Source organism: Aulonocara sp. 'chitande type north' Nkhata Bay, linkage group LG9 (genome assembly GCF_057382095.1).
Source record: "Aulonocara sp. 'chitande type north' Nkhata Bay isolate Kocher_YH1m ecotype deep benthic linkage group LG9, A_spYH_male_GT1.1, whole genome shotgun sequence".
Classification (NCBI taxonomy): domain Eukaryota; kingdom Metazoa; phylum Chordata; class Actinopteri; order Cichliformes; family Cichlidae; genus Aulonocara; species Aulonocara sp. 'chitande type north' Nkhata Bay.
This window is the reverse complement of record NC_141352.1, coordinates 24932889-24951890: the sequence shown is the minus strand read 5'-3', so window position 1 is coordinate 24951890 and position 19002 is coordinate 24932889. Positions and strand designations below refer to the sequence as shown.

The 19002-nt window shown below is 40.7% G+C and overlaps 1 protein-coding gene across 3 annotated transcripts in view; it reads left to right on the top strand.

Moving 5' to 3' along the window:
- gpr158a (G protein-coupled receptor 158a) overlaps positions 1 to 19002 on the top strand; it is a 92272-nt gene that overhangs the window by 18700 nt on the left and 54570 nt on the right. For all 3 annotated transcript variants that reach the window (XM_086306676.1, XM_086306675.1, XM_086306674.1), the window contains exon 2: positions 4819 to 4924. In XM_086306676.1, coding sequence (XP_086162802.1) covers positions 4819 to 4924 — 106 coding nt within the window. The remainder of the gene's footprint in view (positions 1 to 4818; positions 4925 to 19002) is intronic.

Here is a 19002-nt window from a genome sequence, read left to right as displayed (position 1 = left end):
ATCAGAAAGTTAGTGTTTGAACATTGGCTCCTCTAATGTGGATGTTCTTGATCTTGCAAATGAGCCAAGTTTTGGCTGATTGTGCACCACTCAATTTTTGTAACCTCTGACGTTTTGCTGTAGGTAAAGTAAAGCTGGAGTTCATGGTGTGATGATGTCACCTTTAGTGTACAAAGCCCGTAGTATAATGTTATAATAATGGCCCGCCGGTATAACGGGACCCTGTTTAGGCAATATACTAAATACTAAAAGTGGTTTGGCATAAAAAAGAGACTTGAGCATGAATGTGTATTAATAGACAAATGAGGCTTGCATTAAGAATGTCACGGTTCGGGTCAGTGGCCGTGTGAGGCTCCTCGGGCCCCCCAACCGACGTGGCATGAGGCTGGACGGGCTCCTCGGGCCCCCCAGCCGACGTGGCATGAGGCTGGACGGGCTCCTCGGGCCCCCCAGCCGGCGACACAGGAGGCCGGACGGGCTCCTCGGGCCCCCCAGCCGGCGAAACAGGAGGCTGGACGGGCTCCTCGGGCCCCCCAGCGAAAACAGCCACAGAACCAGTGGGCACCGGGGCCCCTGGCACACAAAAAACAAAACCAGCAGGCTCGCGGGCCTCTGGCACACGTGAAACAAAACCAGTAGGCACAGGGGCCTCTGGCACACATGAAACAAGACCAGTAGGCACATGGGCCTCTGGCACACATGAAACAAAACCAGTAGGCACATGGGCCTCTGGCACACATAAGGAGGGCCGCAGCTGCGCAGAGCACTGACCCTGCTCAGGCAGTGACAGCCCGGTGCAGTTCACAGCTGGCATCTCGGCCTCCAGGGGTCCAGAGTAAGCTGAGGGCTGTAACCCAGCCTCTGGGGAAGCCCCGGAGCGAGTAACGGTCACTAATGTTGCCAGCTTTTGAGGAACAGGTCCGTTGTGAAACATTTCTTCTCCCTGCTCAGAAACAGCGGTGGAAAAACAGTGTGAAAATTGTGACAGCCATTAACTGAACTATGGGTTGTAGCGATGCTAGCGGTGGTGATGGCTGAGTGGCTAACTGGAGCGGCGGCAGAACAGGTAATTGTGCCCTTAGCGAGGCTAACGGTTGAGCTACAGACTGGGAAGCTTGTGGCTGGACACAGAACTGAGCCGGAGAATGGCGATAAAGTCCTGGCTCAGAAGGAGCGGCAGAGACACAGTCCGTCAGTTTTGCAGAGGGTTTGTAGACGCCCACTTGGGAAGGATCTGTTACCACGAAGGTAGGTAAGCAACCCATACTGTCTCCCATCCCGCTCTGAATAGCCCCAGAAAACAAATCTGGGGAAGCCAAAGCGTCCCGCTCACTCACCGTATCGGGCTGTTCGAAAGTGAATGCAGATGGGGGGTGAAGTCCAAGATCCAAAAGGAGAAACTCCCGCTCCCACGGACAAAGCGAGCCTAGAAGCCATGGGAGACCGGTCACAAGACGCTGTAGCCGCCTCTCTATAGCGCGCTGGGACTTGCCACCCGGGTTTTCCAGCCACAGGTCGATGAGCTCCTGTGTGGCATCGATGAGATTCTCCCGTAGCTCCTTAGACGGATTAAGCGCTGCTGGGTCCATCTTGTGGTCGCGTCGTACTGTCACGGTTCGGGTCAGTGGCCGTGTGAGGAGTGGAAAGGAGGACTCAAATGCAGTACTTATTTAGACGTGAGGGCGATTTATTAACAATACCAAACATAAAGTGGAGATGGCAAAACAGAACTAAGGATGAACTAAACTGGGAGAAACTACACCAAGGAGTAGCAAACCTGAACATGAAGGGAGAACAGCAGGGAGAGCACGCAGGGGATTTCACAGAGTATGAACACAGACGACGCGACGAGGAACAGAGGAAAACACACACTATAAGTACACAGAGAGACACTGGGAAATCACACACAGGTGGGGGACACAGCTGGACCTGATTAACCTGACGAGACAGGGGAACACTAACACCAGGGACCAATAGAGGGAGCACAAACCCAGAACCCAGTATCTAAAATCCCAAAACACAAACCATCCCAAAACAGCCACGAATAATAATGAAAGTAATAACAATAAAGAACATAAACACAAAGTCACTGAGTCATGGCCACAGGACCATGACAAAGAAACCACTTTGACACTTTTGTAGCACTTTTCTACATCATTCGAGCAATTGATCAAACCATCCCATCGTTTCAGGAGAAAGGCAAAACAGACTTTTTTGGAAAAAAAAATGTTGTATATGATGTTGTGTCAGTATAAAAAAGATACAAATTACATATTTTAATTGCCTAAGGTCAGATTACGGGTTAGGGTTAGTATTTCGATGACAATGAGAACTTAGACTTAGGTGATTAATGCGGTGGTATATGATGTATATCCATACTAGTTCAGGGTCAGGGTCAATAGTTTAAAATCTAATTTTCCTTTAAACGCAAAACACAAATCCTGGAAACTGGGAGACCAAAGTTTCCTGTTAATCCTATAACAAAATAAACCCAGTGTGAATGTCAGTGTTCAAACGGGCATCAAAGGAGTTAAAGGTCAGTGCAAAGTCGGCCGCTGATTTATTTGCAGGGAAGCAGCTGCAGGTTTTGCCTGATTAAATAGATAACAGCGCTGATTCGCCCGCTCACTTCAGAGCAGGGTTTGTGTTTATATTCATCCTGATCAAATAACAAAGTGTATATTTGGTGATTTTGTTCGAAAGCTACACGGCAACACTCGGGTTTTTTTCCTCTTGTGTCGGCTGGCGTTTATGTAAAATGTTGTGTGTGAGAAACTTGAAGGCTCTGAATGCTGGATCAGAGAAATACCTTTTTTCATATGTGCACATTATCTTGGTGTCATGACACTCGTCCTACTGAGCTATAACTCTCCAGAGCATGTCTTCCATAAAGTTTAAAGTCGGTATAGATTTTCTAACAACACTTGCCTCGGGCTGTGCTCCATTTTTAAGTCTACCAAGAGAGAAAGCCTGTAAGTGGGCTGAGGTCGCTGAGAGACAGTTTAGAGTTTCTTGTGGATTTGAAGTATTTTGTCAAGCTTGTTTAGTTTTTTTTCCTTGTATAGTTACGCATATAGTATACAGCATTATGTAACTGTCTGTTGGCTTGTCCTGTGAGCTGCACTTGTGAAAGGGACATATGCCACACCAGTGAAAAGATTTGTCAGAATCAAAGGGGCTGACCTTCAAAATCACATACAGTGACCTTCTCTTCACAGAGCTTCAGAAAGCTAAGTAAGTCTAAATCCTCAACAGCTCCATTAGAAGGTCCTGCCTGGCTCAGCTGGTCGAAACGGAACAAAGAGTCCAGCCTCTTGCAGAGTGTCTCGTTGTGATGTAGTGCACGGCTAATTGCATCTCTGTCAGACTGATTTCTTTCTTAGGAAGAAGAGATGAGACATGAGGCAGACAAATGTCTGTTTTTGCTTTATAACATGTTAGAACCTATTAAAATTTCAGTTAAGATTCCAAGTACAGGTTTGTGCAATTACATGTTGAGGATTTTAAGGTAGTGTAACTCAGCGGTCCCCAACCCACGGGCCACGGACCGGTACCGGCTCAGTGGCCGCGAGAGTTAATCCTCGCGTGTGAAATTTATGGTTTTCAGGGTTTTTATCGTTTTTTAGCGTTATTCTTTAGAATCCTTATCGTTAACTCAGTTTCCCTGGGTCTTTTCCCATGTGTTATGAATAAATCTTCCTTTTTTTTGGTACCGGTACTGGTTTTATTTTGTTGCATCTATCCGCAACACCTTAAAAGCCGGTCCATGAAAATATTGTCAAACATAAACTGGTCCGTGGCGCTAAAAAGGTCGGGGACCGCTGGTGTAACTTTACTGTACTTTTAAGTGAAATTTGTAGATCAGACAATAACATACAGCTCATAATGTACTTGCTTTATCTACCTTCCTCAGTTCAACTCTTTTAATTTGAAAAGCTTCTATTTAGAAAACCATCCAAAAAAATCCCGTCTGACACAAATCAATCAATCACTCAATCAATAAATCAACAAAAGGGTAAATGACTTTCTTCAACAGCGGGTTTTAGTTGGCTTTACTACACTTTGTTTACTCCGTGGTCTTTTTGTTGTTTTCGGGTTTTGATTTCCTTGCAAATATAATTGAGTTTAGACTTGAGGTTTTATTGTTGTTCCAAATGTTTCAAGTTTTGATTTTTGTGTTTGTTGAATGTTTCGGTTCTTGTTTTGATTTCTTTATTCTAGCAGATTACAAGCTTTATTTTTTGTGTCCATTTTTGAGTATTTGCTTCCTGTTGTTTCTTGTGTTTTTTTGTAATGCCAAGTTTCAGTTTTACATCCTGTGTTTTGGTTCATTTCATTGTTTCTTTTAGTAGTTCCCTCAGTGATTCTTTGTTTTCTTTCTGTTACTTTCTGATTTATTTGAAGATTGAGTTTTCTGTCATGTCCTTTGTTAGTTATACCACGTGTGTTCTACTGTCCAATCAAACCTGTGTGTATAAATAGTCCCGTCGTCACAGGGAAGCGTCTGTTGTGCTTCCTTTTTTGCACTTGATCTTTTTTCATGTGTGTTGGTTTTCACATTTATGTCGTGAACTTTTTCTGCCTGAACTAATGGCCTTGTTTTGCATTCAAACCTCCACACTCAACTTTTCTGATATACAATATGCTTAAGAAAGAATGATACAATTTCAAAGTGCTTCAATTCCACAGCTGTTCACCATAACAATCAAATCGCGAAATGTTAGAAAATCATGTAAAGCTCTAGTTGAGTCCAAGAATAAAAACATGGAGGTAGAAATGACCCTAATAGATCTCTTTTAATGTCCTTCCATCTTGCAGGGGAGTGGTTCGAGTGGACATTAATCTACAGGATGTTGATATCGACCAGTGCTCCACTGATGGCTGGTTTGCTGGAACCCATCGATGCAACCTGACCACTATGGAGGTGAGTGTGCCAAGCATAGGGGCTAGATTGATTTGCTCAGTTAAACTGAACTGTAATCCACACCTACTGTGTCACATCTACACAAGGCTCCAAATGGAAAACCAGTAAATCTGTATGTCTTGTGACAAATGTGGGGATCTGATTCACCTTAAATGATACTGCTAACAATATAACCACTAAACTGAAGTGTACAGTGGATACAAAGCATCACTTGATGTTTATCTATGCGAATATATCCCACAGCGTGCCAAGGCTGCAGGGAAGATTTATGTTTTTGTCACACATGAAGCTTTGTCAAAGGCAGCTGCAGCTCGTCTCAGCTATTACCTCTGTCAAGGTTGCGTTGTCATGAAATATGATGTGTTTGTCTGACACTGAATGCACAGCTTTGCGTGAAACTAGGTAGACAGAGATGAGCCAAGTCATTTTGTAGTCATTAGCCAACTGATAAAGTACACAGACCCTATTGGTTCAAATCTTGAGGGTTTCCTTCCAGGGTCAAGAAATATATTTAACTCTAAGTATAGGTGCCTGGAATTGAGACGGAGGGTTATACTCATGTTCAGCATTGGCAGAGTAGCTCTGGTCATTTTTAAAATGAAAAACGTCTTGTCTCAAGGCCTACTTGGAAAAGATGATAAAATTCTCAGTACTGTTATTTTTAAGAGAATGTCAGACATTCACATTCACCATTTTGAAAACTATTATCATTAAACACTGAAGTTAGGTTTTGGGTCAGATAGTCATATTACTTGGCTTGTTTTGGACAACTTTTTGATCTTTAGTTTCTAATTTCACCACGTTCTTCAAGTTAGCTTGATTAGCTCTGCATCAGTGTGAGCACGTTTATAAAAGCACAACGTCGTGTTTAGAGAAAACCAAACATCTTATGCTAGTCAAGCGTGGTGGTGGAGGGATGGGCTGGTTTTGCAGACATGTGAACTGGGCACTTATTCTGGAGTTAAATATGAGACCATCCGTCCAACAGCTGAAAGTGGGTCATGCAACAGAACATTGATTACCTATTTAAACTTAGGTTATTGCTGGTAAAAATGGTTCAATAACCTAGTGGATGACCAGTTTAAAATGAGAAAAGTATGAAAATAAAAGTGCAAAAGTAAAGATTTAAAGTTTCACTAATTAAATAATTAATAATGCCATGTTATGTGCAGGTCATTACATTTTTATTCCTGCTGTTAATTGCAGCCCTTTATTTACCTGTCCTGCTGTCTACCTAGCAGGTAGTGTCCTGTGCGTTTCAGCCTCATCCTTAAGACTGATAGATTTTGAAGAGGTGCCGTAGATCAGGCTGCTTCATAATGCATGTGATGTAATGGATTGCAGTGAGCCTCTTTGAATAATTAATCACTCTCTTTGTCTGAGCACTTGCACCTCTCTGTGGACAGTCAATGGCAGAGACATTTGACATAGTGCCTCTGTGTCGGGTGACTGCGAGGAGAGAAATGCTTGGTTAATGGCATGGATTTGCGGAATAATGTGTGCTCACACCGCGGGAGCATGTCAGGAGCGTGCTTGCTCAGAGCCGAATGATGAAAGCTGTTGTGGTTGTGGCACACTACAGGATGTGTCCTGTGTTGCTTGACAGCTTTATCGTGCGGAGGTGCTCATTATTGTCATGCCTGCTAGATAAACTATGTGGACAGGGAGAGCAACTGTATATGTGGACGTACGCTGACCAAGAGCAAGAGCAGCTGCAGCCACCACATTATTAGTCTTTGATGTGGAATGCAGGGGTTGTAATTCATATGTTTTGCAAGAAACTAAAAAGCAAAATCTTTGTGTCTGTTAGAGCCTCTTTCTGGTCTTAAAGTGCATGAACAGGCAATTTGGGGCTGATAGAGGAGGCATAGAAAGCATGACTGAAGTGTAATCAAGTGTTTTAGGATTTTTTGTGTGGTAATGCTGTAAAAAACACTAAAAGGGTTCCCCTGTATTTGCAAATAGGCATTCATTTAGTTTTATTGACTGTTTTTTAAGCTGTATAGGTATTCCCTCTTTATGTGCAGCAATTTGATGTGTAATGGGTTTCTTTGGGACCATTTTAAGATCCATGTAAGGCGTACTTTCTTTGTTTTATTGGAAACAAAGCACTTTGTTATGATGGTGTTGGGGTTGTTTATTTATGTGCAGCATTCACATTTCTTTTCCACCCTCAGATGCTCTTTATAGCAGCATTTACAGCAAACCCGTCACTACTACTTAGTGTCCTTTATGCATGCATCTCGCCATCATTATTTGCATAACAACTACAACTTCCATGCGTCGCGCATCCGCTGTTTTTCATTTGCATCTTAGGAGCTGCTTAAGTGGCACCATTCCAGCAACTGAATTTGATAAAATGCAGTCGCTTCCAGCCGCCCTGCCGGATTTCCAGGCCTCTCTTTCCTCTCAAGCTGCTGTTTGTCCAGCCGAGCGTACAGGCAGCCCAAACTCAGATGGAGGCAGATGACATGGATGACTGATCCAACAGGCGCGCACACTAAGGCAAAGCACAATGAAGCTCAGATTATTGACAGGAAAAATACAACAACCCCAACAGCATCCAAAGCCTGTGGTTATTTGAGGGCAATGCTGTCTTAAAATCTGTCAATATTTGTCTTTGATTCTTTAGTTTGTATTTTTGATTTCTTATGTTATATTTGAAATATGTTAAGTTCTTGTATTGTTATTATTAGTTTTGTTGTGTTTAGTCTTGTTTGTGTTTCACCTATGTCTCCTTGTTTATGAGTCTTTTTCTGTTTGTCATGTGTTATCTCCTTGTCTATATAGGTTCCCCCTGTGTCTCTCTCCTCTGTGTCCCTTTCCCTCTCTCTGTCTCTTGTGTCAGGCTTGCAACTTGCATCCCAGTTCATGTGTCTCCATGCTTCCTGTTTTATTTTGAAAGTATTGTGTTTACATGTTCAGTGTGTTTAGTTTTGCTTCCCCCGTGGCATCTTGCTCATTTGTGTCAGCTGTGTCTCCCCAGGTGTTTCCACTTCCCTCATTGCCCTTCTGTGTATTTAAGTCCTCTGTCTTCCTCTGTTCAGTGTTGGTGTGTCTGTTTTCGTTTCTTCATGTCATGTCTTCAGGAATCTCATGATTCTGTTTAGGTTATGTTCATGTTTGTCTCATAGTTTCTCATATTTACCTGCTCAGAATCATGATCATGTCTTATTGTCATAGTTGTCATAGTTCAGTTTTTCCCAGTCTAGGTTTTAGTTTTAGTTTTCGTCCCGGTTTGCTCTGCATTGATTTGTATTCACGTTTTTTGGCCAAATAAACAGCTCACGTTTTGTTACACCTTAGTTTTTGTCTCTTCCGTGTCTGCTTTTGGGTCCATGCCACAAACGCACTGGCCTGCCCAACGGGACAACTTCATTTTCATTTCACCATTTCTTACAGATTTCTAAACTGTGTGTGAAATCATTAAACAATACCATTTTGTTGGAAAAAATATTATTTGACAAATGAATATCAAGATGTCACCAGCTGCTGTGCAAGCTGAAGTTGAACTGTGTATGACATAATCTCTGGGGAAGCAACTGAGTGATATGAAAGACTCACAAAATAGCAACCTGCTCAACCTGTTAATACACAGGATTCCTACATAGAGATTGTGAAAAAGGCTGAAGTCACACCTTCTCTGTATTTTCCTAGAAAAAGACCCCTTGCTGCTGATTTTCAATCCAGTTTTGGGTTCGACCATTATTCCCGTTTCCCTTCCATAAGAATGGCTTCTTGACAGCTACTCTTCCATTAGGATAATCTCATTTAGGTTAAATGGATCAACTAAAAAGGTCAGATGCATCTCTCAGGTCCTTTGTCAGGTCTGTTAACCCTTTAAAACCGGTCGGAGTGGGCACGCTCCGTTTTGTGTAACTATTTTTAAACCCCTATAGAACTGCAACCACGTAAGCTAGCACAATAATTTTTTTGCATATGAAACCAGAGGAGTTGTACTTACATGTTATGCCATCAGCTTGCCCTAGGTCACGGTTTCTTATTCGGTTATATTCCAGAAACACGCTTTGCCGATCCGATCAGCTGTTCATAACACTTCTTACGTTGGAACAGACGTCAGAGCGAACTATGTCTGCCATTACTTGCCCGAAACCGGGAGTGACGTCATTTTCGCAGAAAATGTAGTTTACCTTCGGGGCCTTATAAGCCTATGCTGGTGTTTTTTAAAGTCATGTTTGACTTTATGCTTTCCTGAATAGTTTCAGGGATGCTTAGGACTAAAATTGCACTGCTGGAAATAGTTTATTTTGATGCACATGCTGTTTTTTTGTAAATTTGCATTATAATATTTTTTCTTCGTTTTTCCTGCAGTATATAAAAATTGGTGTATCTCAAAATAAAACTATGAAGACAATCAAAATGAATTTCCTGTGGTGGGAAACTATTTTGTGCAACTTTTTTGTATTTACAGTTTTGAGGGATAAACCTCTTAAATTTCTCTAACTAGAAATATATGTAAAAAAAACCCCACAAAAACAATTTTCAATTTGTTTGTAGTTTATTGCACTTTTTTGCAATTTATGTAGTTATTATGCACTTAATGCATACATATTATTTAAGTTTGGGCTATAACGGTTGTATTGATGTATAGCAACTTGAAATGGTCCCAAAAATGGCACTACAAATCGTTCGTGGCGATCGTGGCTCAAGAGTTGGGAGTTCGCCTTGTAATCGGAAGGTTGCCGGTTCGAGCCCCGGCTTGGACAGTCTCGGTCGTTGTGTCCTTGGGCAAGACACTTCACCCGTTGCCTACTGGTGGTGGTCAGAGGGCCCGGTGGCGCCAGTGTCCGGCAGCCTCGCCTCTGTCAGTGCGCCCCAGGGTGGCTGTGGCTACAATGTAGCTTGCCATCACCAGTGTGTGAATGTGTGCGTGAATGGGTGGATGACTGGATATGTAAAGCGCTTTGGGGTCCTTAGGGACTAGTAAAGCGCTATATAAATACAGGCCATTTACCAAAAATATAATATAAGCTCTGGCGGACTTGGTTCTATGGTAGGTCTTAAAGGGTTAAGTCATGACTTTCAGATACCGTTCTTCTGCTGTAGACAGAATTTTTTTTTAAGCCTGCCACTTCTTATTTTGTCATCTCTTTTGGCCAATTTCCTCAAAATTTTTAAAGACACATTGCACACCATGCTGAACTATACCAGGTTCAGTGCTAATAGCCTTTTGGAAATCACCTCATTGGTGCAAATATGCTGCACTATGCCTTTTCAAGCTATGCTATCTTGGGCATTTTGTAATAGTGCCAACTAAAGAAGGATGGATGGCTTTTGCACCGTACAGTACATTACTATACACACATTGCCTCAGGAAATATCAGTACTCAAGCACTTAAAACCATAATGCGAAATATAGACATAAAAGAGGAAAGGAAACAGTATTCGAAATAATGAAGTATTAATATTTTAATATTTCATTTTATTTATCATAAAAATACATCTTTGTATTTATTTATCATTGATCGGTGATATTTTAATCACGTGCAATGATGCATTTACTGGTGCAGGAAAATAGCACAAGTGATGTTTCCCTATATTGCCAATGAGCTCAGGGTTTTCTATGCAGAAGATTATATGCTAGGCATTACACATACATCACCATCAGTTTGCAGGAGCAGGCTTGTCACTGTACTGCTGTCAAAAAGTAGTATAGCAATCAATTTAATTATAGACTGCATTTATTTAGCTAGGAGCAAACACTGCAGTTCCTTTGATTAGAGATGCAGGTCTGACTTAAACCAATCACGATGAAACTACACGAATGAACAGAGACGAGCGCGAAGCCCACGGATGATTAACCCCAATCTTACCTTCATTTCCTGTGGAAAAAGTGTACACACTCTTGTTGGGGTTCTCGTCTCTCCTCCTCTCATCTCTCACTAATGGCACTTCCATTAGTGTGTTTCAATGTTCTCCAAAAGTCTAGGACTTTGCTGCCCTGGGGTCAGCTTTCATAAGAGAATGTGGCTGTGGATGATGATGAATGTTTCAATCAATTAGCTTATTGCTGGGAACAAGTGGTGGGGCCCAGGGGGATCGTAGCCTGTGAAAGCCAGTGACACATTACCTGAATGATTACGCCACCCGCCGTAACAAGAAACCCTGACTCTGTTCTGTGCCGTTTCTTTTTGAGGGATGCTGAGTAAGATGAGTAACCTCTCACTCAGTTTTATTAACTGGAAATAGTAAAAAAAAGAAAGAAGAAAAACCTAAAATACAAACACACACAAAAACTCCACAAAAAGCACTCCAAGGGCATAAACCTCCACCAAGGCCTTTCAGTCTCTGGGCAGTATTTCATTTTAAAGGAATAGTATTGCATTTTGTACATATTTGTTTGTTGTTGTTGTTCTTTTTAAATGCATTTTAACCTCCTAGGACCTGGCATCCACATTTGTGGACATCACGTTTTGGGATGTCTAGACCAAATACCTAATTTTGCTCTACGAGGGCCTGATATCCATTTACGAGGACATTATACTGCCACTGTTCTAACAAAATTTAAAATGAATGTCCTCATATGTGGCTCTCATTTTTCTCAGAAACAAACATTAGGTAAAAAAAAAAAAAATCTGGTTATTCTTTGTTTTTACATTCATCAGGTCCCAATCAGCCCAAATAGCCATCAAAGAGTTCTGGTCTTAGGAGGTTAAATTTGCACTTGTTTCGACTAAAATATAAAATGCAGAGTTTTGTTATTTGCTTTGTTGAAACAGATTTCAGCACACCTGATTTACTTTTATAATGAAGTATTTATTTTATTGTTTTGTAAAATGTATTTAAACATTATTATTAACATTATAAATAGTTCTATATAGCACTCTGACTTTCAGATCAATCTATCAACCTTGAAGGAGAGGTCAGAGGTCAAATGTGACATGATATTGAAAATCTTTATATGGTATTTTCTATATGTTAACAATACACACCATACTTTCAAGGGTCATCCAGTCTACAAGGGTTTTTGTCAATTTTCAAGCAATAAGTCACCAAGTTCATCTTGAAGACTGCGGTGGATGTAAGCCAAATTGTATTGGATTGTTACCATGACTCTGCTCTACACCACTACAAGGTTTTACCAGAATTTATTTAGTTCTTGAGCATGACATGCAAACACTACCAAAAACATAACCTCCTTGGCAAAGGTAATGACAGCAACTCAAACTTTATATTGGTGTATTATAATATTTTTGTATCTGAGTTTCATTATTTTTAATTTAAAATTAAAGCTGTGAAGTATATATTACTTAATTACATTTATTTTTTTTATATGAGAAAAAAGGAAATAAACTAAACTAAATTAGTCAGCCAGTTTAAAAGGCTAACTCTGCTTTTTCCTATCTTAACTTTTTTTGTTAAAGATATCTCACTCCAGACACTGAAGTAGAAATTCAAGTTGCTGTATGTGCTTGTTTTGACAAGAAATTTAAATGGAACAGGATTTTCAACAAAACTTTTTATTATATCAAATAAATAAATAAATAAAAAAGCTTTCCATTTGGACGCGCTGCATCAACCATCCTGTTCAAAACATACATAGCACATCCATGAAAGCACTCAGAAAACCAAACCGCTGCCTCGGTGACGTTTCAGGGTGACGTTTCAGGGTGACGTTTCAGGGTGACGTTTCAGGGTGACGTTTCATGGCGTTTTATGCACTCAGCAGCATGTGCGGTTTATTTTTGCCTCACTGTGGTGCTCTGTCTGCTGTTGAAAAGCTGAAATGGTTATTTGTGCTCTGTCTGTTGAATCACTGTTTCATCTTGACCTTGGATCACAAGGTTGTCCTGGCCCAGCCTGTTATCATCTCAATCACATGCTGATTCCTCCGCCGTGAACCCAGCACTGCTGAATTAATAACGGCATCAGTGTTAAACAACTGCTGCTCCGTCTTATCTCACCTTCTGTCCCTCCCCCTGTCCTACACATATGTTGTCCTCACATTAGGACATTACAGTGGCTTCCATTTATTTCCTGGGGGCTCATCCACTATGACCGCGTTGTCTCTCTCAATCTCCCAAACTTACCACAATATAAATTAAAAACTAACCAACATGTTTTAGTCCAACAATGAATAATTAACCATGCAAAGACCAGATTTAATTGGTTTCTTCCACAACATTTTTTTCCTAGTATAGCCCAAAATAAATATTTAACGTCATGGCTACAATACACCAGTGGTTCCCACTTGCAGCTGATAGTTGGTTTGGATCGATGCCCAATCACATTCTCACCATAAACAAACTGTACTGGAGTTTTTTGAGGAGGAGGCTTGTGTCTGGTTCCAAGGAAGAGGAAAACAGACCAGAGTCTGATTCAGATGGACTAAACAGAGCAGGGATGAAAACACCCTGAGTCATCACCCTAACCTTAACCTTAATAGGAAAGTTTAAAAGTAGTTTTTGAGTTTTGTCCGTTTGAATGATAATTTTCTGTGTCCTTGTTGTCAAGACTTTGGAGGGAGAACAATTGTCCCATTTGTGCTCATCATTCTTGCAAATAGTGCCGGATCACATCGCTGGCACAAGTTGCACTTTTTTTGCAACCTCGTGTGTATTGATGACACACGTTTAAGACAGTGTTGGTTTTTCCTGCGATTTTAATGATCTCAGTACACAATCAAAGATGATTCATAGATTATACAGAGGAAGATGTTGCAAGAGTTTCAAAGACTAAGCTTTCTAAAAAAAAAAAAAAAAAACCTTGTACTTGCTTCTGGTTCTGTTTTTTAGTAATACCAACGCTGATGTGGAGTTTTTGTTTAGGCGGTGAAACCTATCATTTACGAGAATAGTGCAGCTAGTGCTGGTAAAAATGGTACATAACTGTGGCGACATCACTGTTTGCGTGTGAAGCGACTGATGTGGCGAGCATAAATGGGCCATTAGACTCGGAAGGTTTTTGGCCCTGCAGTGGTTTTACAAGCATACTATATTTGTTCTCTTCAGCATGAACAGATTTCTATCCTAACATTACGATTAATGCAAACACATCCTGCAGTCCCAACAAGCTTGAAAGGAAAACAGCTGATTGGCCCCAACAGTACAACACAAGCCATCCATGTCACGCATTGTTTCCCTGATTTACATCTCATTGGCTAGCAATCTTTCCTTGCAGCCGGACTATAACTTACCAAGATCAGGCAAGAAAAAGGCTGCATATTGTACTGGCAGCTATGATAACGTGCCCTTTATTTGCATGGCAGTGGATGCAAAAGAACATGCAAATCTACTGGGAGAGTTTACTTGAAAACATGAGATACAGTCCCTTAATTTGGCTCATCTATTCATTTAACGTTTAAAAATGACATATGACGGGTTAAACTGATGGGGCTCATTTTAAAACACTGACATTCATTAGTCAGTGTGTCACAAATAAGATTGACTTGAGTTGTATTTGCATGCAAATGTTTTAGACCTCATTCTGTCCCATAATGACTTGTCTTTTGTGCTTGCAATCATTCGAATATGCAAAATTGCCATTTTTTTCTCCCTAAAATTCACCGTAATTGAAAAACTAGTGTTGCTACTTTTCTCCTGCTAAAATGCCTGTTCAGCCCAACACTGAGAGCAATTAAACATGCAATTAAATCTTAGTTTATATTCAATTTGTGTAATTTAATAGTTTTGTTGCTCATTTAAGCCTGACAAGGGGCTTGGGAGCACAGAAAAAAACATGTACTTTAAGTGTTTTTTGGCGGGTTAAGTACATTATTGCTGGTCATAACTGGTAATATATCCAAATATTCCATTTATCCATTTTTTTGACACTCCAAAAATATATAAAGACATGGATATTTAATGCTGTGCAAAGAATTGGTGTATTTTTGTGGTCAGTAAAGGCGCTTTACATGGCCTACTTTTGAGTTACATCCAAACATGTCCTTTTTTTCTCCACTGGATCTTCATATTTCACTCGACATGGCGTACACTCAGGAAAATCCCAGAGTCCCCTGTGGGAACGTGATCCACATTAGCTGAGCAACATTTATCTGCTTGTTTCTCTGACAGCTTTCCCATCCAAGTGTTCCCTCTGCACTCATTCAGCAAAAACGCTTCCCTCTTCATCTGCAGGCCTCCCATGTATTGTAAGATTAAAAAAAAAAAAGCAGTTGTTTTAGCACCTTGGGAATTCCCCTGGTGTTAGAGACTCGGCATCGTTGTGGGGCAGAGATTCCCTCAAGACGCACATGTCAGGAATGGTGTCACACGGGCCATGGTCCTTTCAACCTGTGCATTCTCGGTGAAGAGGAGCAAGTTTTAATTAATTACATTCCTTTCTTGTTGTTGCTGTTGAAAGAGTATGTTGGACGCGATTTACAGGGTAATTGATAATTATCTACAGTGATCTCAGCAAAAGCTGTGATTATGCTTCAGAGTTGATAAGATAGAAAGGAAGTCTGGAAATCCTTTTGTGCTGGTGAGGTATGCATCATTGTAAGGAGGAAGAACTTTAAAAGGTAAAAGATAATTCAACTCTCTTTCCACTGTTAAAAGAAAGATTAAGGAGTTTCTTAAGGATGAACAGCGATTTAGATCCATCTGCAGCTCTGCAGATGGAGTGTTACATAGTTTTGTGCTGGAAAAGTAGTTTCATGAGACTGATAGCTGTATTTGAAATTGTACTGACCTATTGTCACATTGAAAAAGTGCAATGTAAATTGTGCACTGTTGTCAAAATGGGTAACATAGACTTTAGATTTTAAATACATGCTTAATGTTGTATAAAGGGCATTTCAAGCCAAATTACAATTTTCTCCCAAATACCCAAACAGCAAAACCTAAAACTATGACTCAAACTCCTGCCTGACGTTTAGGGGTTGGTGTGCCACCGAATCCAGACTGTTTTAGGAACATGTATATGCTGCTTTTCAGGGGGTAGAAACAAGCCACTGATATAACTGTTCAGTTATAGGACTTTTCAGTTTCTGTGATTTCCTTATTCTCCCTGTGCTTGTGTGTCTATAGGTTTTCTCCAAGTACTCCGTCTCCCTACCACAAACCAAAGACATGCATGTTTGGGTTTGTTGGGGTAGGCTCTAACCTGGGACCCTGAATTGGATAACTGCTCAACTGTTCTTCCTAACTATTCACCTCAAGAAGTATTTGCGTGGATGTTTTCTCCTTTGGTTTCCAAGAACTCTTTCACTACACAGTATCATGTGCCTCCAAGATGTTGAAGGCCCTTCCTCCTAACCCCTGTTAGGTCACCACCTTGTTTTGGTCAAGGAGCTTGCATCAGTGATCCTTAGAGTTATACCAGGTAGGATCACCCATACTGGCAAAGTTGAAGGGTATAGGCCAAGCAAAAGACTGTTGGAGGGTGGGCATAAGGTTAGCACCCATATTCTGTAAAAAGAATTCCTTTGCTACATAAACTTTAACAGAAGGATCTAACATAACTAATATAGTCACAAATATGAGTACTGGGTCTCAGAACAAACAGACTCACTCAAATGATTCATAATTCCTCAGATATTTACAAAGCTCCTTCTGGAAGCACTTTTTAAAAAATATATATTACACTATATATTGAAAAACACACATTTTTACATTAAAATACTTGAAGCAAGGCTGCAATTTCTTTACTGTAAAAATTTCAGTGACTATATTGTAATTTATTCAAGTTTTTTTTATTTGTTTTAGAGGACAACACAATAAAAAGCATACAGTATTATATCTAACGTTAACATTCACATTCCTTGAATGACCATGATTTAGTTGACTGAGAATCTACACAGAGAGCAATAATGTCATTTCTATAGTGTGTATGTAGCGATTCTCTATTTTTACAATATTTATATAGTAATACTGTAATTTCTACTGTCTGTTTACATACATATACAGTTTATTTTAAGAAATAATATCGTTTATGGGGGGAAAATCTACTTTTTTCCCCACATATATGTGGAGGGAAAGTAAAGTTTTTCCCCATATGTAGTTTTTCCTCTTTTTTTTTTTAAACTGCAAATTTTAAATGGTGAAGTTTCTGTTTTCAGTATTCAGTTTGGAAAAGCATGCAACATTAAAAATAACCCATATCCTCAATATTGAGGATTCTGTTTGTTTTTCTGATATCCTGTTAACTCAGGATAAATAAAACCGCTGATGAACAAAATTAATCTCCCCACTGGACACAAATAAGATGCTCTGTGGGCCACAGTGTTTTCGCTTCAGTGGTGTTCAAGATGACAACATCAAGGTAGAGAGCTGTTGGCCATAATGCACAGTGAGGAGAGATCACAAGATACTTCTGGTGTTAACTGTGGCTCCCTGCCCCCAGCAGTGCAGGCCTCTTTAAATGCTGTCGCACTAATTGGCTATGTGAATAATCCTGGAACTCTGAATTTACGTGGAAACACTTTGAAGGGTTGAATACATTTGCCCCCGGGCAAAGTCTTGCATCCGCTCTACCCAGCCGTAGCAGCACGGCGTCAGCTGACGCAGAAAGCAAACAGTCGGCCCAGAGAGGATAAGAGATGGGTTGAAAGTAAAGGTAAAACATTTGTCTAGGGACCCATGAGATTGGATGTAAAATGAGTGCAGCTGTGTGGCTACAAACAAAAAAATTGGGAAAAGAACAGTGAGGGTGCACGGGCAAAAAGATAAGGTAGTAGCAGTGACAATGACTTGGCAGCAGGCTTCTTTTCACCCACGTCTTTTACTCCTGAAAGATCCTAATATATCGATGAAATGTAATTCCTCATCTAGGTCTGCCAAAGGGTGCCTGAGGATTCTCACTGCTTTTATTCACATTCCTTCAGTTGCTGCCTGTCAGCCTTGTATTAAGAGAATATCGGAAAAATCACAACACAGAAAAATTACATTTCACTCAATTATAATAGTTCAAATGAAGGCCTGATGAACTAGAGATGCTCAGCTAACAAGCTAAGGCAGGTACAGAACAGCCTCTGAAATATATCAATGAACAAAAGCAGCAGACATCCCAGGCATTCATGACCTCTGTCCCTGTGCCCACTGACGATGCTTACAGTTCTTTTTTCAGTGCTTATGTGTGTGTTCGTGTGGTGGACGGTCTGCTGCAAGTTGCAAGAATCACTTGCATTGTACAGTGTGGATAAATTTGCCTGGCTAGTTTGTTTTGACACATACATAAGCTGCAAATGTGATTATGAAAGCAATATCCATGCAGTGTCTGTTGTGTGCACTAAGAAGCTCTATGTGTTTACTCGTCTCATTCTGATGGCAGTGTTAAGCTCCCCGTAGGCCAGACTGTTTATCTTGCTGGTGTTTAGGCTTTGGTCTTTGGACTGTACCCAAAGCGAGGCCTTGCTGTCAGTGCAGCTCCGCTCCAGTTAAACTCCTGCTAGTTGACCTCGTTTAAAGGCCTGGCTGCCTGTCTAGCTGTCCCTCTGAGCAGGGAGCCACAGCCATCCAGCAGTCTGCAGTGTCACTGCCTCTGTGTTTGCTGGTGAGTCTGCACAAGCCTTAAATTTCATAGCCATAACCAGTGCCAAGATGCATTGCCCCATCTTTGCCCTAAAAGCTAAAAAAAAAGAAGAAGAAGAAAAAAGTACAATACTAGCCCGAAGCAAAAATAAAAATTGACGTCAGACACTCTCTTCTTTTGACCTCTGTGTTATTCTCTCTCACAAAAAATAGACAGCTACAAAATCTGTGAACTATATTCTTGCTACTCTAATTTAATTTATCTTCTCATCATTAAAGTGGACTGTTTATGCTCATTTCTAGCTCTATAAGTAACTTTGCATGATCTTTAGCGATCAAAATAATCCTTATTTATCTTAAAATGGGCCACGTTGCTGCTCTTCACTTCATCTGCTGCTTGAAAACAAGCCATCTCATATAGCTTTCTCCTCTCTTGATGCCAAAATGTTTGTGCAGGTTCTCAGTCATCCAGGTTATGGTAATCTAAGGAGCTTGGAAAGAACGCGACTGGACTTCTTTAAGTTTCATGACAAGGTTTCTCCTCTCATCCAAGAGTTTCAGCTCTAAAGCCAAATGGTGGCGAGTCCCAGGTATTAAACCCTACTTAGGGCTGTCCCTTAAAAGGGTTGTTGACCCACTATTGAT